Here is a 13,006-nt window from a genome sequence, read left to right on the forward strand (position 1 = left end):
TTTCCCCTTGTTGTTCATCATTGTTATATTTTATTATTGTTGTTGGATAGGACAGAGAGAAACCAAGAGAGGAGGGGAAGACAGAGAGGGGGAGAGAAAGACAGACACCTGCAGACCTGCTTCACCCCTTTTGAAGGGCCCTCCTGCAGGTGGGGAGTTGGGGCTTAAACCAGTCCTTGCGCTTTGCGCCATGTGCGCTTAACCCACTACGCTACCAACCAGCCCCCAATAAATATTTCAAACAGAGTGATTATAAAATGTGGAAAAACGGGAGTTGGGTGGTAGCGCAGCGGGTTGAGCGCACGTGGCGTGAAGCATAAGGATCCCGGTTTAAGGTCCCGGCTCCCCACCTGCAGGGGGGTGGCTTCACAGGTGGTGAAGCAGGTCTGCAGGTGTCTTATCTTTCTCCCTCTCTGTCTTCCCCTCCTCTCTCCACTTCTGTCTGTCCTATCCAACAACGATGACATCAATAACAACAACAATAATAACTATAACAACTATGAAAAACAACAAGGGCAACAAAAGGGAAAATAAATATTTATTTATTTATTACCAGAGCACTGTTCAGCTCTGGTTTATGGTGGTGCAGGGGATTGAACCTGGGACTTCGAAGCCTCAGTCATGACAGTCTGTTTGCATAGCCATTATGCTATCTACCCCTGCCCCCCGCCAAATTTTTTTTTAATGTGGAAAAATAGATAAATTTTATGGGGGCTGGTCGGTGATGCACCCAGTTGAGTGCACATATTACAATATGCAAGGACCCAAGTTCAAACTTCCTGTCCCCACCTGTAGGGGGGAAGCTTCCAAGGCAGCAAAGCAGGGCTGCAGGCCCTGTCTCTCTCCCTCTCTGTATCCCCCTCTCCTCTTAATTTCTCTCTGTCTCTATCCTATATATGAAGTTAGGTGGCCTGAGAGGTAGTGCAAAAGAAGGGGCAGTAGTAGATAGCATAATGGTTATGCAAAGAGACTCTCATGCCTGAGGCTCCGAAGTCCCAGGTTTAATCCTCTGCACCACCACAAGCCAGAGCTGAGCAGTGCTCTGGTAAAAATAGTAATAATAATAATAATAAGGCACAGGACTTGCAAGCATGAGGTCTGAGTTTGATCCCCAGCACTGAGTGTGCCAGAGTGATGCTCTGGTTTTCTCATAGCAGGAGAGGACATGCAGCAGACCCTGGGTCTGAAATCTGGCTCTGCATTAAGGAGGGAAAAAAAAGAAAAAAGGCGGGGGGAAATGAAAGGCGGCTCACCTGGCAGGAAATGCGCGCTAACAGTGAAGGACACAGGTGTGAGCTGCGGGCCCCATGTGGGAGCACCTGCAGGGGAGAATTTCTCTCTCTCTTTCTGTTTCAGTCTCTCATCTTCTATGAAAAATAAAAATGAGGGGCCAGGTGGTGGCACCTGGTTGAGCGCACATGTTACAGTATGCAAGGACCCAGGTTTGAGCCCTCCGGCCCCTGTCTGCAGGGGGAAAGGTTCACAAGTGGTGAAACAGTGCTGCAGATCTCTCTCTCTCTCTCTCTCTGTCACCCCCTTCCCTTTCCATTTCTGGCTGTCTCTATCTAATAAATAAAGATTTAAAAAAAGAAAAAGAAAACTGGCAGGGCCAGGCAGTGGCTCACCTGGTTAAGCGCTCACACTACAGCGCATAAGGACCTAGGTTCAAACCCCTGGTCCCCTCCTACAGGGAGAAAGCTTCACAAATGGTGAAGTAGAGCTGCAGGTGTGTCTGTCTCTCTCCTTCTCTTTCTATCTCCCCTCTCCTCTCAATTTCTCTCTGTCTCTATCAAATAATAAATAAATAAATAAATACAACTTTAAAATAAAAATAAAAATGGCCCCTGGGAGTGATGAAGTCGTGCAGGCGTCAAGGCCCCAATGATAACCCTGGTGGCAAACAGAAAGAAAAGAATAACCGAGGAGAGTGTGGGGAGTGTGATTCTTTTTATTCTCATTGCAAACCCATCTGGGCTGGGCTGGGCTGGGCTGGGCTGCCCCCCACGCCTCCCTCCCAGTCGCAGGGGCTCTGGAGGCAGCTCTTTCCCTCCCATCAAGCTCTGGGAGTCTGTGTGTGGAGGGCTGGCCCTCAGGGTGCTCAGGTAGCAGTATCATATGTCTAGGGGTGAGGGGAGCCGCTGCCTGTTCTCTTTGTTCAGAGTCATGGCGCAGGCAGCAGCAGGCGTGGGCGTCCCCCGGGGAGGCTCTGACAGCTTCAGTTCTCACACGGGCTCTGCAGGTGACAGATGGGGTAGCAGAGCTCTGCCATGGGAGGGAGGTAAAGGCCAACCCAGACACTAGCCCAGGTGTCTTGGTTTCCAGCCTGATTCTGGCAGGGTTAAGTGCGCTAAGGAGATGAGGCCTAAAGTTTGAGGACTTAGTCCAACAGTGTCACTAAGTAACTACGTGATTACTTCCGGGTTGGTGTATTGCACTAAAGCAAGGGACTCTGGGGAAGAAGGGTAGGGAGAAGCGGGGTGGGGTTGGGGAGACTTTGGCGTCCTGGTGCCTCAAAGTAGAAAAAGACTTAAGTTGGGAGGCGAGAATGTTTTAGTTCACAGGAGGAGGAGAAATTGTACCTGTGTGTCAACAACTGCTGTAAATCATTAACCAACTCCCCCAGGGTAAAAGGAAAATTAAAAAAAAAAAAAAGGCTACTGCAGGGCCCCACACCTCTCCTCCAGGTCTGCTTTCTAATCTGTACAGATACATACTTGGACCCACTCAGAGCTCTGAGAACCGCTGACCCAGTAGCCTGGACTCCACCAGGAGTCAACCTGGGAGGCACAGACCCTGCTCCCTCACCCAGCCCCACACCATTTCTTGGTGTGCAGGATTTTCCATCCTCCCCCGTACTCACTCACTCACTCACACACTCTCTCTCTCCTCCTGAGAGGGTTGAACACAAAATCGAAGTGAGCAAGTATTCTAGAAAAATTCTTTATTGAAAAGGGCAAGGTTGACCCTTTTCTGGTGCCTCCTGGGCCCCAGCCAGAGGGGATCTGTCCCCTGCTCAGGTCTTCACAGCCGACCATGAGGGAGGATAGGAGGCGGGTCCACACCTGTTCTTTCACAGCCTTACAAGGGCAAGGACTGTGGCGAATCACAATGTCGGTGCTCCGGAATCACACTTCCAGGCTCTGAAACCTGGGCAATGTGGACCAGTTCAGCAGAAAAGTTTTGAAAAGTGTGAAAAGTTTTCAGCCAAGTCTGAGCTGGGTCTCTGTGTCTTTACCTTGAAGGACCTCTTCAAGCAAGGCCAGTTTGCTGAGTACAAATGTGGAAAACTTTGTAAAAGAGTCCACAAAGTAGTTTTCAGTTCTCACTTCTAGGATCTCTTTACAGGAGAGGTGAATTTAAAAAACAAACAAACAAACAAACAACAACAACAAAAATAGGGCTGGGAGATAGCCAAAAAGGTTTTCATGCCTGAGGCTCAGAGGTCCCAGGTTCAATCCCCCAGCACCACCATAAACCAGAGCTGACCAGTGCTCTGGTTTTAAAAACGAACAAGAAATAGAAGAAACAAACACCTTGAGGAACTAGTTTCCTTCCTGACCCACCAGAGCCCACCCCAGCAGGCCTGAGCCCTGCCAGCCAGGCGCCCTGGGTGGGGCACGTCCGAGGACGTGCATGGCCGGGTGGGGGTCCCCCCACGTGGCCAAGCCCAGCCCGGGCTTCCCCGGAGTTTTTGGTTTCCTAGCTGGTCTCCACGAAGGAAGCCGAGGGGGGCGCACGCTGGGACCCCGGAGACCTCGGGGCCATGGCGAAGGCGGCTCAGAGCACCGAGAGGTCGTGGCACGACCTGGAGCGCTGCTTGAAGAACTTGGCGTTGCGTGGCACCAGGCTGGCCAGGAAGCGCTTCGCCTTCTTGGTGAGGCTCTCCCGGCGCGCGGGGGGCGCGGGGCCCTCGGGGCTGCGGGACTCTGGCCACTGGCCCCTCGCGCGGCCCCGCCTCAGGCGGATCTGGCGCACTGCGCCCTCGAAGAGCTCCCGCGTGTTGTGGTGCAGCGCCGCCGAGGTCTCGATGTGTTTGCAGCTCAGCGTTCCGGCCAGATGGCGGCCCTCTGCAAAAGGGGAACTTGATCAGTTGCGCGCGGTGGGGTCTGGAGTGGAGCTGGTCTAAGGAGGATTGGGGAGCAAGGCTAGGACCACCTTGCGATGGAGGGAAGGGGCGAAAAGAGGAGATTCCTAAGGTCCTCGATATATTTATTCTTTTTCTTTCTTTCTCCTTACCAGAGCACTGTTCAGATCTGGCTTACAGTCGTGCTGGGGAATTAAACCTGGGACTTGGGAGCCTCAGGCAAACATAACCTTTATGCTATCTCCCCAGGCCTTCCATTTCAAGTTTGGAGTGTTCCCAGGACCAGAGGGTGAAGGCAATTGATCATCCCCAGGGACCAGGCGGTGGTGCACCTGGTTAAGCACACACACTACAGTGTGCAAGGACCCAGGTTCAAGCCCCTGGTCCCCACCTGCAGGGGGAATGTTTCAGGAGTGGTGAAGTAGAGCTGCAGACGTCTCTGTCTCTATCCATTGTATTGTTAAATGGGAATCTGGGGAATGTTATGCATGTACAAACTATTGTATTTACTGTTGAATGTAAAACATTAATTCCCCAATAAAGAAATAAATTATTAAAAAATTAAATAAATAAATGCAATTTAAAAACGGAAGAAGCCCAAGGGGGCAATGACTTAAGGGAGCCAGGCTGGCTGGGAGGGAGAGGGGCCCCAGAGATGGCATGTGTGGCTGAGGTCCAGGATGCACACCCTCTAGTGACACCTCGCGAGAGCGTGCCAGGTCGCTCTTGTTTCCCACGATGATGACAGGCAGGTCGTGCTGGGGCCGCCCAGCCCGGAGCCGAAGTAGGGTCTCTGGAACTTTGGAGAAGCTTCGACGGTCAGTGACTGAGAAGACGATGAGAAAGGCATCCCCCGTCTGGAGGCAGTGGTCCTGAAGCCACCCCCCTGCGTCCCCCTGTGGAGGAATAGGGAGTGATGACAGCTGGAGATCTGGGATAACCCAGCCCAGCACCTGCTTCCCTGGGGTGGAGAATCCTGGACTTCTGCTTAGCAGGCAGATCTAGTTAATGTTAAAGTCTGCAGTCCCAGAGTTTGTGGAGGAGGGAGAACTCAGTAATGTGAGCCCTGCCCGGGAGAATTGGGGACACAGAATCCTAGACAAGGTAAAACCACCCTACTTTCTTATGTTTAATTAAATTCTTAATTGAGAGGCCAGGTGGTGGCGCACCTGGTTGAGTGCACATGTTACTGTGCGCAAGAACCCGAGTTCAAGCCCCTGGTCCCCACCTGTAGGGGGAAAGCTTCATAAGTGGTGAAGCAGTGCTGCTGGTGTTTCTCTGTCTCTCTCCATTTCTATCACCCCCTTCCCTCTTGATTTCTGGCTGTCTCTATCCAATAAATAAATAAAGAGAATTTAAAAATAATAATGCTTGAATGGAGATGTGATTAGCAGAAAGAAATCTATCTCACAATTATTAAAAAATAAAACAATAAGTTCTTAATTGAAAAGTGAATGTAAGCGTGGGGAAGACAGCATAATACTTATGCAGAGACTCTCAGGCTTGAGACTCCAAAGTCCCAGGTTCAATCCCTGACACCACCATAAGCCAGAGCTGAGCAGTGCTCTGGTAAAGAAAAAAGAACGTGGAGCCCCAGGGAGATAGCTCAATATCGATAGTATCAGACTTTCAAGCCTGAGGTACCAGGTTTAGTCTCTGGCACCATCACCATTACTTGCCAGAGCTGAACAGTGCTCTCCTGGGGCTTTCAAAAACAAACACACCTTAGGCTGAGACAGCATAATGGTTATGCACAAAACTTTCAAGTCTAAGGCTCTGAAGTTCAATCCCCAGTATGACCTCTAACCAGAGCTGAGCTGTGCTCTGGTTAAAAAAAAAAAAAAAAAAAGGAGAAGGAGAAAGAGGAGTAGCAGTGTATCCCGAGGCAGGAGGAATAGCTGTCTAGGCAGGACTTGTCCCTCACCATGCATATGACCCAGGTTCAAGTTTTGGCATCACGTGTGAGTGCCAGCCACTGCAGTAGAGGAAGCTCTGATGCTCTGGTGCCCTTCTTTCCCTCTATCGCTAAATGAAAAAGCAGCCTGGGGCCGGGTGCTGGCGCACCTGGTTGACAGCACATGTTACAGTGCACAAGGACCCAGGTTCAAGCCTTCGATCCCCACCTGCAAGGGGAAAGCTTTACAAGTGGTGAAGTAGTGCTGCAGGTGTCTGTTTCTCTCTCTCTCTCTCTCACCCCCTTCTGTCACAATTTCTGGTTGTCTCTACCCAATAAATAAAGATTAAAAAAATTAAAGCCATTAAAAGCCTGCTTGGCAAGAAAAAGAATAAAAGCAGACTGTTCATCAACAAGAAGAAAAACGGAGAGTCGGGCAATAGCGCAGCGGGTTAAGAGCAGGTGGTGCAAAGCGCAAGGACCGGTGTAAGGATTCCGGTTCCAGGCCCTGGCTCCCCACCTGCAGGGGAGTCGCTTCACAGGCGGTGAAGCAGGTCTGCAGGTGTCTGTCTTTCTCTCCTCCTCTCTGTCTTCCCCTCCTCTCTCCATTTCTCTGTGTCCTATCCAACAACGAAGACATCAATAACAACAGCAATAATAACTACAACAATAAAATAAGGGGAACAAAAGGGAACAAATAAATATAAAAAAGAAAAAGAAAAAAAAAAAGAATGCTGCTCAAGTGTATGTAATTTAGCCTCTCATTCATGCCAACATATCCCACGCCCTCACTTTGTTTCCCTTGATATTCCAGAGCCCTGAATTCTTGTTCTACCACGTCAGACTCTTTCAGGTTGAAAAATGAGGTCTTCAGAATATTTAGCTTGTCTTGCATCTTCAGGGCTTGTCAAATTCAAGTCCTAATTCTCTGTGTTAGAACCCCTGTCAAGTGTGGTCTGGGAGGTGGCGCAGTGGATACAGCATTGGACTCTCAAGCATGAGGTCCTGAATTTGATCCTCGGCAGCACACGTACCAGGGTGATGTCTGATTCTTTCTCTCTCTCCTCCTGTCTTTCTAGTAAATAAATTTAAAAAATCTTTTAAAAAAAAGCAAAAAGAACTCCTGTCAAGACAGCCATTCTCATTCTCTTTCTTGTTTTGTTGGTTTATTATTATTTTCTTTCTTTCTCTTTTATCTTTTTTTTGAGGCAGAGAGAAATTGAGAAGGGAGGGGGAGATTAAGAAGGAGATAGACACCTACAAAATTGTTTTATCGCTATGAAGCTTCCTCCATGCAGGTGGGGACCAAGGGTTTAAAATCTTTTCTTTTTTTTTTTAAAGATTTTATTTATTTATTGATGAGAAAGATAGGAGGACAGAGAGAAAGAAACAGACATCACTCTGGTACATGTGCTGCCTGGGCTTGAACTCAGGACCTCACACTTCAGAGTCCAACGCTTTATCCACTGTGCCACCTCCCAGACCACTTTTTTTTTTTTAACCAGAGCACTGATAGGCTCTGGTTTATGGTGGTACAGGGGATTGAACTGGGACAAAGGGTTTAAACTTGGGTCCTTGTGCACTGTGATGTGGGCTACCACCCAGCCCTAAGATACCCATTCTCAGATCTGAAGCAGGCACTAGTGCTGATCTCTGTGCTCTCAGTAGATACAGATACCAGGATGCTGGCCCTAGGATCTGCAGGCCACTGTTTTAGCCCAACTGCCTGCCCCAGCTCGGCCATGTCCCACCACTGCTCAGGTACACCTGAGTTCTTACCTGTTCCCAGATGTCATAAACAACTAGAGTCACTTCCTCCTTATCCACCATGATGCGTCTCTCGTAGGTGTCCTCTGTTGGGATAAAGAACAAGGAACAGAGTCCATTAGGCTCCCCAAGATATTTTTAAAACATGTTTCTTTTAAAAAAAATTTATTATTGGGCAGAGACAGAGAGAAATTGAGAGGGGAGGGGGAAATAAAGAGGGAGAGAGACAGAGAGAGACACCTGCAGCTCTATTTTGCCACTCGTGAAGTTTTCCCCCTGTAGGTGGGGACCAGAGGCTTGAACCTGGGTCCTTGCACATTGTAATGTGTGTGCTTAACCAGGTGCTCTACCGCTTGCCCCTCCCCCTCTTTTTTTTTAGATTTATTAGTTAATGAGAGAGAGTGAGGGAGAACCAGACTATCACTCTGGCATATGTGATGCCAGGGGCTGAACTCAATGCCCTATCTACTGTGCCACCTCCCAGGCTACTTCCTGACACTTGTGAGACCAGGACATTGAAGCTCCCAGCAGGAGGACTCCATGCACCTCCTCCCCTGGAAAGTCGGCACAGACAGCACTGAGAACCTTCTAGTAGGTCTGGCCGTCAGAGGCTCCTCCTGCCTTGAGCCTGCCATCCCTGACGAGGGTTTCCGAGGCACCCTCTCCCCATGTATGTTACCTGGGTTCTCTGGCTCATGAGCACTGTCTCCCTGGAGCCCTCCGAAGGTGCCAGCCAGCGCGCTCTTGCCCACGCCACTCTCCCCCACCAGCATAACCTTGAAGGTGCCGTCCTTCACAGTGGAGCCTGCCTCCCCTGAGCCCAAGGAGTCAGAAGAACCAGATGATGAGGCCTGAGGAGGCCAGTCAAGTTCATCCACCGCCTGGGCCCGCCGCAGCTGGTGCTTGTAGGGGACAGGCATGCTGCCCCTTCGCCTGGGGGCTCCTGGGGCTGGAGCCAGGTCCAAGTCTGCCAACAGCTTCTCGGGCTTCTTCTGCAGCCCATCTGCTTCTGGGAGGGCAGAGGGCAGAGAGAAGGAAGCTATGAGCAAGCAGGGTGCCGAGCCGCCTGCAGAGGGCGCACCCTTGGCTTCCCTCAGCTTCAGATGCCCAGCTAGAGCAGTCGGCAACCATAGTCTGGAAGGCTGAGACTCTGGCCAAGGAGCCCACCAGTGGGGCCCGTGCAGCCTAGTCCAAGCATGCCTGTGTGGGGGTGGGGGGGTGGGGGCACCTACCCACACAGAGACTTCGGCATCCCCCACTAGGCCTCTGCCCCCCAGGGTTGCCCCTCCTTTCACCCCCCAGGCCCTGAGCCACAACTTCTCTCTTTTTAAAAAAAAAAAAAATTATTTATTTTCCCTTTTTTTGCCCTTTTTATTATTATTTTTGTAGTTACTGTTCTTGTAATTGATGTTGTAGGACAGAGAGAAATGGAGAGAGGAGGGGACGACAGGGGGAGAGAAAGATAGACACCTGCAGACCTGCTTCACCACTTGTGAAGTGACTCCCCTGCAGATGGGGAACCGGGGACTTGAACCAGGATCCTTCTGCAGGTCCTTGCGCTTTGGGCCACGTGTGCTTAACCCGCTGTGCTACCGCCTGATTCTCACTCTCTCTCTCTCTCTCTCTCTAGCCAGTGCTTCATTTGACTGCGAGCAGTTCCCCCACCAGAGAGGGGCACCAGGGATGCCAAGCTGAAGTTGCTTCCCAGGTTTGAGGGAGATGCTGGTAGAGTCACAAACTTTGTGGGGAGCCTGTTTCCAGGGAAGCCTTTGCTCTGTATTGGATATCGTGTGTGTGTGTGTGTGTGTGTGTGTGTGTGTGTGTGTGTGTGTGAGAGAGAGAGAGAGAGAGAGAGAGACTGCTTCTCCCTTCCTGTAGACCCAGGGGTGCACCCCCAACCCCAGCTGTCATTGTCCTGGGGTAAGAGGGTGCTGTGCGGTGTGGAGGGGGTCGGTGGGAGTGGGAGCCAGCTGAGTGGAAGCGTGGCAGTGTATGGGTCAGGATGAGAGGAGGAATGGCAGACACAACAAAGGGGGATGGAGAGAGGCTGGGAATAGTGCAGGATCAATACTCGGCCAGCAGCCAGAACCTCCGCAGCAGAGAAACCCTTATGGCAGCTCCCCAGGGCAGCCTCTGGGGGACTTCCCAGGCTTGTGGGCTGCCCCTTCCTTCTCCCTTTCCTCGGGCTGACCTGGGGGGCCCACGCACCAGCAGCCCCCAGAGTGCTGGGGAGGGGGCGCTGGGCAGCTCCTCCACCCCAGCCCAGCCCGGGGGAGTCAGGGAGCTCCCCCACTTGCCGAGTTGCTCTTCTCTGTTGCAATTCGGGCTCAAGCTCCCTTAGTCTCTAGTTCTGGCCTCTACCCCCTACCCCCACCCCAAAGCTTCAGTTCCCACCCCAAGGTTTCGCAGGCTCCGGCTCAACTCCACCTCACCTGGTGTGGGCGTCCCTGGGGGGGTGGCCTGCTGGCTGCCGGAGGGACAGAGCGCCGTGGTTTCGGTGTCGGTGTCCATGTCGGAGTCCCAGTGCACCGGGGCGCGTCTGTGTGCGTGTCCGTGTCCGTGTGTGCAGCCCCGAGACTGACAGCGCCCGCTCCCTCTCGCAGCAGCACTGTCAGCTTTTCCCTTTAAATACCGCCACCCCCCCCCCCAAACTCCCCCCAACACCTGGGGAAACGCCCCGCCCTGCGGTGAGGTCACACATGCTAATGAGCAGTGATGTCAGCGGGATTCCCCCTTTCGCTGCCCCGTCCTTTGTGTGGCTTCCCGCTAGGAGCGCACTGACTGCGGGGAAAAAAGTCAGAGGTGTGGGAGGACCCCGGCGAAGGGGGCCCAGAGGCTGGGGGCGTCTTCCTCCAGGAGCCAGGATGCTATGCTCGTGTATGTCTCCATTCCAGTCCAGAGTGGGGCTCAGGGTTAACCGAGGGGCCAAATACAGAACCACCAAACAAAACATGCCCTGGGGACAGAAGACCCGAGAGTCGGCCGTCGGGAGGAATGCGGAGGGGAGGTGACTCAGCAGGTGGGGGCACTTGCCTGCATGGGGCCCACTTCCCATCCCAAACCTGACACTGTGCTCTGGTCTCCTCTGAAAAATGAAAATTTAGTACGTCTTTTATTATTATTTATTATTATTTTTATTATTTTTTAAATGTTTAGTTATTCCCTTTTGTTGCCCTTGTTTTATTGTTATAGTTATTATTGTTGTTATTGATGTCGTTGTTGTTGGATAGGACAGAGAGAAATGGAGAGAGGAGGGGAAGACAGAGAGGGGGAGAGAAAGATAGACACCTGCAGACCTGCTTCACCTGTGAAGTGACGCCCCTGAAGGTAGGGATCTGGGGCTCAAACGAGGATCCTTCCACCAGTCCTTGTGCTTTGCACCATGTGTGCTTAACCCACTGCGCTACTGCCCACTCCCATCTTTTTTTTTTAAATAATTTATTTCTTTATTGGGGAATTAATGTTTTACATTCAACAGTAAATACAATAGTTTGTACATGCATAACATTCCCCAGATTCCCATTTAACAATACAACCCCCCACTATGTCATTCATCATCTTTCATGGACCTGTATTCTCCCCACCCACCCACCCATTCCAGAGTCTTTTACTTTGGTGTAATACTCCAATTTCATTTCAGGTTCGACTTGTGTTTTCTTTTCTAATCTTGTTTTTCAACTTCGGGCTGAGAGTGAGATCATCCCATATTCATCCTTCTGTTTCTGACTTATTTCACTCAACATGATTTTTTCAAGGTCCATCCAAGATCGCGGAAAATGGTGAAGTCACCATTTTTTACAGCTGAGTAGTATTCCATTGTGTATATATACCACAACTTGCTCAGCCACTCATCTGTTGTTGGACACCTGGGTTGCTTCCAGGTTTTGGCTATTACAAATTGTGCTGCCAAGAACATATGTGTACACAGATCTTTTTGGATGGATGTGTTGGGTTCCTTAGGATATATCCCCAGGAGAGGAATTGCAGAATCATAGGGTAGGTCCATTTCTAGCCTTCTGAGAGTTCTCCAGACTGTTCTCCACAGAGGTTGGACCAATTGACATTCCCACCAGCAGTGCAGGAGGGTTCCTTTGACCCCCACACCCTCTCCAGCATTTGCTGCTGTTACCTTTTCTGATGTATGACATTCTCACAGGAGTGAAGTGATATCTCATTGTTGTCTTTATTTGCATTTCTCTGACAATCAGAGACTTTGAGCATTTTTTCATGTGTTTCTCGGCCTTTTGGATCTCTTCTGTGGTGAATATTCTGTCCAAGTCCTCCCCCCATTTTTGGATGGGGTTATTTGTTGTCTTGTTGTTGAGTCTGGCAAGCTCTTTATATATGTTGGTTATTAAACTCTTATCTGATGTATGACCCCATTCTGTGAGGGGTCTCTTGGTTTGGGTAGTGGTTTCTTTAGCTGTGAAGAAGCTTTTTAATTTGATGTAGTCCCATAGGTTTATACTTGCCTTAGTCTTCCTTGTAATTGGATTCGTTTCATTGAAAATGTCTTTAAAATTTATGTGGAAAAAAGTTCTGCCAATATTTTCCTCTAAGTATCTGATAGTTTCTGGTCTAACATCCAAGTCCTTGATCCACTTGGAATTTACTTTTGTATTTGGTGAAATACAGTGATTCAGTTTCATTCTTCTGCATGTTTCAACCCATTGTTTCCAACACCATTTGTTGAAGAGACTCTGCTTTCCATGTAGTAGTCTGGGCCCCTTTGTCAAAGATTAGATGTCCATAGGTATGGGGCCTCATTTCTGGGCTCTCAATTCTATTCCACTGGTCAGTGTGTCTGTTCATGTTCCAGTACCAAGCAGTTTTGATGACAATGGCCCTATAATACAGTTTGAGATCTGGGAGTGTGATGCCTCCGGTTCTGTTCTTTTTTCTCAAGATTGTTTTGGCAATTGTAGGTCTTTTCTGGTTCCAGATAAACATTTGTAGCATTTTTTCTATTCTCCTAAAAAATGTGCTTGGGATCTTGATGGGGATAGCACTAAATGTGTAGATGGCTCTGGGTAATATATTCATTTTGATGATGTTAATTCTACAACCCATGAACATGGAATATCTTTCCACTTCTTTGTGTCTTTTTCAATTTCTTTGAGTAGTGACTCATAATTTTCAGTATACAAGTCTTTCACTTCTTTGGTTAGGTTTATTCCTAGATATTTTATAGTTTTTGTTGCTATAGAAAAAGGAACTGATTTCTGGATTTCAATTTCTTCTAACTTAGTGTTTGCATAGAG

General features: G+C 49.7%; 1 protein-coding gene across 1 annotated transcript; it reads right to left on the minus strand.

Moving 5' to 3' along the window:
* Positions 1–2,926: 2,926 nt before the first annotated feature.
* REM2 (RRAD and GEM like GTPase 2) lies at positions 2,927–10,358 on the minus strand. The gene is made up of 5 exons (XM_007536758.3): positions 10,178–10,358; positions 8,425–8,754; positions 7,758–7,831; positions 4,773–4,980; positions 2,927–4,067 (listed from the first exon to the last, which is right to left on the minus strand). The coding sequence occupies exons 1-5, from the start codon at positions 10,254–10,256 to the stop codon at positions 3,778–3,780; spliced, it is 981 nt and encodes a 326-aa protein (XP_007536820.1). The 5' UTR covers positions 10,257–10,358; the 3' UTR covers positions 2,927–3,777.
* Between the last annotated feature and the right edge of the window lie 2,648 nt (positions 10,359–13,006).

Source organism: Erinaceus europaeus, chromosome 16, assembly GCF_950295315.1.
Source record: "Erinaceus europaeus chromosome 16, mEriEur2.1, whole genome shotgun sequence".
NCBI classification, from domain to species: Eukaryota; Metazoa; Chordata; class Mammalia; order Eulipotyphla; family Erinaceidae; genus Erinaceus; species Erinaceus europaeus.